This window comes from Merops nubicus, unplaced genomic scaffold, assembly GCF_000691845.1.
Source record: "Merops nubicus isolate BGI_N331 unplaced genomic scaffold, ASM69184v1 scaffold37121, whole genome shotgun sequence".
NCBI classification, from domain to species: domain Eukaryota; kingdom Metazoa; phylum Chordata; class Aves; order Coraciiformes; family Meropidae; genus Merops; species Merops nubicus.
The window spans coordinates 8,715-13,930 of record NW_008588278.1 but is presented as its reverse complement, the minus strand read 5'-3'; the positions used below and the strand labels follow the sequence as shown (position 1 = coordinate 13,930).

General features: G+C 50.4%; 1 protein-coding gene across 1 annotated transcript in view; it reads left to right on the top strand.

The window, feature by feature from the left end:
• Positions 1 to 1,316: 1,316 nt before the first annotated feature.
• LOC103781502 (torsin-1A-interacting protein 2-like) overlaps positions 1,317 to 5,216 on the top strand; it is a 4,579-nt gene continuing 679 nt past the window's right edge. Inside the window, exons 1-5 of the mRNA XM_008949220.1 lie at positions 1,317 to 1,350; positions 3,042 to 3,344; positions 3,492 to 3,806; positions 4,195 to 4,359; positions 5,123 to 5,216. The exon at positions 5,123 to 5,216 is cut by the window's right edge and continues 679 nt beyond it. Coding sequence (XP_008947468.1) covers positions 1,317 to 1,350; positions 3,042 to 3,344; positions 3,492 to 3,806; positions 4,195 to 4,359; positions 5,123 to 5,216 — 911 coding nt within the window. The remainder of the gene's footprint in view (positions 1,351 to 3,041; positions 3,345 to 3,491; positions 3,807 to 4,194; positions 4,360 to 5,122) is intronic.

The window sequence follows — 5,216 nt, the reverse complement described above, 5'->3', positions numbered from 1 at the left end:
GGGGGGCCGCGGGTGGGGGGGGCGCCCCCCCCCGCCGCTGGCCAGGAGGAGGGAAGGAGAACTACAGCTCCCAGCAGCCCGGCGGAGCCGCGGAAGGGCAGAGTTCACTGTCACGTTGACAGGGGAGGACTAAGGCTGTGCCTTCTGCCCGCGGGCTGTCCTGTCAACAACAGAGCCGAAGGGGCTCTGGGAAGGGCAAGCGGAAGGGCCAGTGCTGGCCCCCGCTTGCCGCCTGCCCTTGCCGCTGTGACCAGCTCCGAGCCCGCCCGGGTAAGCGTCCGGCCCCAGCAGCCACTTTGTTCCTCTGCCTTCCTTCTGCCTGAGCGCCGCCGGCCCGCGGAGGGAGGGGCGGGAGCGGCGCGGCACTGACACCCCGCGCACCGCCAGCTCCCGTATTGAGCAGGAAAACTCAGCTCTGGAGTCAGTGTGGGTGGGGGAAGGTGACCCCTTGCGCTAGGAGAGCTGCTGAGGAGGCTGAGCTTGAGATTTGTGTGCAGAAATCCGCACAAACCGCTCTCCGGCGGAGAAAGTTCCGCGGGGGTTTTTCATGCCGCCTGGCTTTCTGCGGGCTTGGCAGAAGCCCCAGGGCGCTTGAGCACAGCGGGAAGCATTGCTGCCAGGGTGTAGGAGAGTCAGGGTCCAGGTTCACAACACCTGGCTAGGGCTCTGCCCTGCCCCTCGGATGGGGGTAACACCGCTGCACAGGGGCCAGGAGATGTTTCTGCCAGAAGCGTCACAACTCCAGCACCACCGTCTCCCAGTCTGACGTGCCAGAGGTGAGAAGGTAAGGTGGAGGAGGCTCATTGCTCTGTGTTCACCTGGCTGTGAGATACCAGGTATGTGAAAGCCTGCAGAACAGCCTGCAGAGACCCAGCTTCCAAGCCTGCCCTCCTGGAGCACAGCTGAGTCCATCTGAGTCCGTGCAGCTAAGAAACCTGTGCCTCGTCCCACAGGCTTGTCACAAGACAGCTGTGGTTTACATCAGCCCTTGGACTGCTTGTAGTCTGCCAGGAAGCAAAATAGCTAATAGTCCTTGGGCTGAAGGTTGGTGGTTATCAGAGGCATCCATCCATTTTCACACCACTTTGGTAATAATGGAGGGAGGAACCCTCCTTCTCCACCATGAATCATTGCTCCTGTGTTTCTGCTTATCAGATTTACCGGGGTTTAGTCACAATTCCTGAGGCCAAGACTGGATGGTATCTGTGAGGGGGCTTTGTCGGCCACTTCAACAGCAGGGAAAAATGTCTCCTTACAACTGACGGAGAAAGTGAAACAAAACGGTGCAGAAGCCAGAGCTCCAAGGGAGAAAAGATATGGAAGAGAATCCAACTGTGGCTCTGTCTGGAGGTAAGTGAATACTCCACCTACTCGGAAAATCTTTCTGCAAGGAGATTTCAAGAGTGACATGGAAAAAAAGGAAAAAAAAAAATCCCCTCTTTTCCAGGTCAACAAAAGCAGGCTGCTATTTTTAATTTTTTTTTAAAAGTGAAATATTAACAAGCTACTTTCAGTTTTGGATTCCTATCTGCAACAGGTTTAGACTGTGTCCAGGATCACAGCATAAGGCAGACTAAGGATGGCGCTCCAGGCTGGGAGAGCTTTCTTCCATTCATCCCAATGGCTCCCATCTACAGATGCTTAAATAGTAAGCCAGTTTTGCACCACCTATAGGTGGGAAACTTCTAGAGAAGGCAGGGCAAGGACTGGTGTTTGTGCCTAGCTTGAATAGCAGGATACCTCTAGGTTCCTCATAATTCAGGTTCTACTGTGTAATTCTCTGTGTGCCTTGTTATGACTACTACATCTGAGTATTTCAGTGATACCATGATGCTGTAACCAGCTCAGATCTGTCCTAGGCAGTCAGAAGTGTTCCTGTAATAGTCAGCAGCAAGGAATGTAAAAGTCGTGCTCCAAAGGACAGTTTGCTCTGACACATGGCAAGCACAGCTTTTTCTGTTTTCAAATTATCAGGGAGTTGCCATTTTTAAGGGTCTTTATTCTAATTTTAGCGTAATCATTTCTGTCATTGTACTGCTTGATCATTCATAAGCAATTTTTCACAAGTAGCACCTGCAATTTGAGCTGCACTGTTTGGTTTTGTAAGGTTCAGAATATGCTGCAAACATTTACATTCAAGCCTTAGAACTTTGCTATTGAATTATGCACCGGTGTTTGCTTTTAATTGTACATCACTGCAGCTGTTTGGAGGAGCAGAGCAGGTCCAGAACAAGGAGCAGAGAAGGGGCACAAGCAGAGATAACATTTACATTCAGATGGATGCTTGAAGCACATTGGTATAACTGTTCTGGCCAGTTCCCAACAACAACCTTAGTAATGCTTCAAATCCATTCACCTTAATTTACCAACCTCAGAAAACCCACTATCCATGGAAGATGTGGTAACATTTCCTATCACTTAATGAAAGACTTGCCTGCCTACCCCCCACAGGACAGTGTGGTATGTGGGCTTAGAATGAGTTACTTTTTCTCATAGCAGCCTGTACAGTGCTGTGGTTTGGATTTGTGGTTTAAAAATACCCAAATGTTGATAACACAACAGTGTTTTGGCTATTGCTGAACAGCACTGGCACAGTGTCAAAGCTTTCTCTTTTTCCCCTCCTCTCCTCCTGCCAGGCCAATAATCTGGGGTGGACAGAAGACAGGGTGGGCAAAGGGATATTCCATACAGTATAACATCATGCTCAGCAACAAAAACTGAGGTACAGGGAGAAGGGGGAGGGGTTAGCTTGCAGGGTGACCATTGCTCAGAGACTGGCCTGGCATCAGTCCACTTGCGTGAGGTGGTGAGCAATTGCCTTTGCATCACTTGTCATTTCCCCCTTTCTTTCACCTATTTATCTGTCTAGACCTCGACCCATGAGTTTTCTCACTGTTGATCACCCCATTCTCTCTCTTATCTCGATAGGAGTAGTTGTTTCTGAAATGCAAGTACTGAGAGTTTTACAGGGTGGTGGTAAAGCACTGGGTATTCCTGATTCCTGTGTGGCTACCTGAGCTTGTGAACTCTGATCCCAACAGCTGGGCCAGCCCAAGATGAGATGGAGAGCACAGCAGAGCATCCTGTTCACCGGGAGCCTACCCAAGAAACACCTAAGCAACAAGTGACAAGCAGGCAGCCTGAGACCTCCTGCAAACCAGAGGAGGACTCTTCGGTGTGTAAATCACCAACTGATGATGGAGGACAGATGACACTGTCTGATTTAACTGGCCCCAGACTAGAGGAAGAGGCTCACCAGGAAACTGCAGTATCACTGGAAGAACCTGGGAAGACAAGAGATGATGTGTCAGAAAGATCCCAGGAAGAAAACAACTTGGATGAAGGTGGGTCCCTCCACTTCTGTGTGCACAGCATTTTGAAAATGCTGATAACCTGAGCCTTTGCTTGGAGGAGGCAGAGCAGGAAACAGGGTTGTTGGTTCATGTGCTGAAAGACATTAAGTGTAGGTTTGTGAATTTTATTCCCTACAGCCAGCCTGACCCACAGTGAAATGGACAGCAAAGGAGACAGCCCTGTCCACGAGGAAACACAGGAAGACCAAGAGACAAGCAGGCAATGTGAAAGCTCCAACACAGCAGAGGAAGATGCTTCAAGAAGCAAGTCACTGAGCTCTGACAGTATGACACATTCAGATCTGACTGCCACAGAAGATGCCACCAAGGGCCTCTTGGCAGAGAAGAACACCAGTGACCCTCTCCTAAACTGGGAGCCAGAAGAGCACATAGAACAAGAAACTCAGGAGACCAGATCCCAAGACACATTGAGGAACAGGCTTGGGACCAAAGGTGAGCTCGTGGCTGCACACTGCTGCTCCTCCACCATGTACATGCCTACACTTTCCACAGGCGTTACCAAAACGGTATGGTGAGATCCCTAGTGCCTGTTGTCAAGCAGGAAAGAAAGTATAAGAAATTAACTGGCTTCTCTCTTTCTCCTTTAAGCACTGTCCTGCTTTGAAAGGCATGAAACCACACTTCACTCTGCATTGTTCTTCTTCCCCTGCCCAAAAAGCAGAGAGAGCTGACGCTCAAAGCAGGATTAATCCAAAGCGCTCTTCACTTCTAACCTTTCCTCTCAGCTGGGACCTCCTGGCAACTCTGTTGCTTTCTTAATTACAGCTCAATTTATCTGTTCCCTTGACAGTGAGTGGCACATTTCTTTCTTTTACTGTAGGGCACACAGCCCCAAAGCCAGAGGCTCAGCCCTGCTTGCAGAATGTCATCACCCAAAACACCGACCAGGAGAAGGCCAAACCGTCCCTCTTGCGGAAAGGTGAGGAAAAGAAGTTTCCCTTGCGTGTTACTCATCGACCAGAAGGCACTGACTCTCCAGGAAAAAGTAATGGAGCACATTTAATTAGTCTTCTCTCTTAGGACATTTCACAGGCTTTTATGAGAGTTTGAGGGAAAAAAGATCCTGTAAAAATAGGCTCAGTTTGAGCCTATTTTGCCAGGAGCACACTGGCATGTCCTGGGAGGCCTGATGGTCTCCTATGCTGCTGGTCCTCCTCCCCATCCCCCTCTGTGTTGTGGGGCCCCAAGCAGGAACCGTGATGCTGATCTGCACCACGCATTTCTCCTGGCAGAAAGATGCCCTGCTTTGCCACAGAGAGGAATGCAAGCAGTTGTGTCTGGACCTTGCTGTTCTTTTCTGTGCAGAAGCCCAGTAACCTTTGTTCACCCAGCATAGCCAGGAGGCACGCAACACTTTAGCTGGGTCAGACACCTCTGGACATAGAGGTAGGCGTGCTGAATGGCCACAAACTTTAAAGAAAACAGAGGAGGGAAGAGGAGAAAGCTTATGGCCAGCTGCAATTTCCTCAGGAAGTTTTGCACCACAGAGCTGTAGCCTTGCCTCCTTCTCTGGAGCTGTAGCCCCCCCGTCTGGTGTGTAGGAGCATGGGTGTCTCAACATGGAGCAAGCAGCCTCTTCACTATTCCTGGGCCCCCAGCGAATGGGCCAACCTGAAACATTTTACTAGCATATGGGGTAAGGTCTGAGAGGAGAAAAAGAGCTCTTGTAGCTACCTTCTAGTGTATCACTTCAGGGCACTTGGGACTGATTTCTGTTGCATGTCTTGTGTCTCTCCCCTGTTGAACAGGGCTTGTCATCGTGAGCCTCGTATTGGCCTGCTTCTGCTTGTACTGCCTTGGCAACCCCACCTCCAAGGCCCAGCAAGCCCCCAACAACCCCAC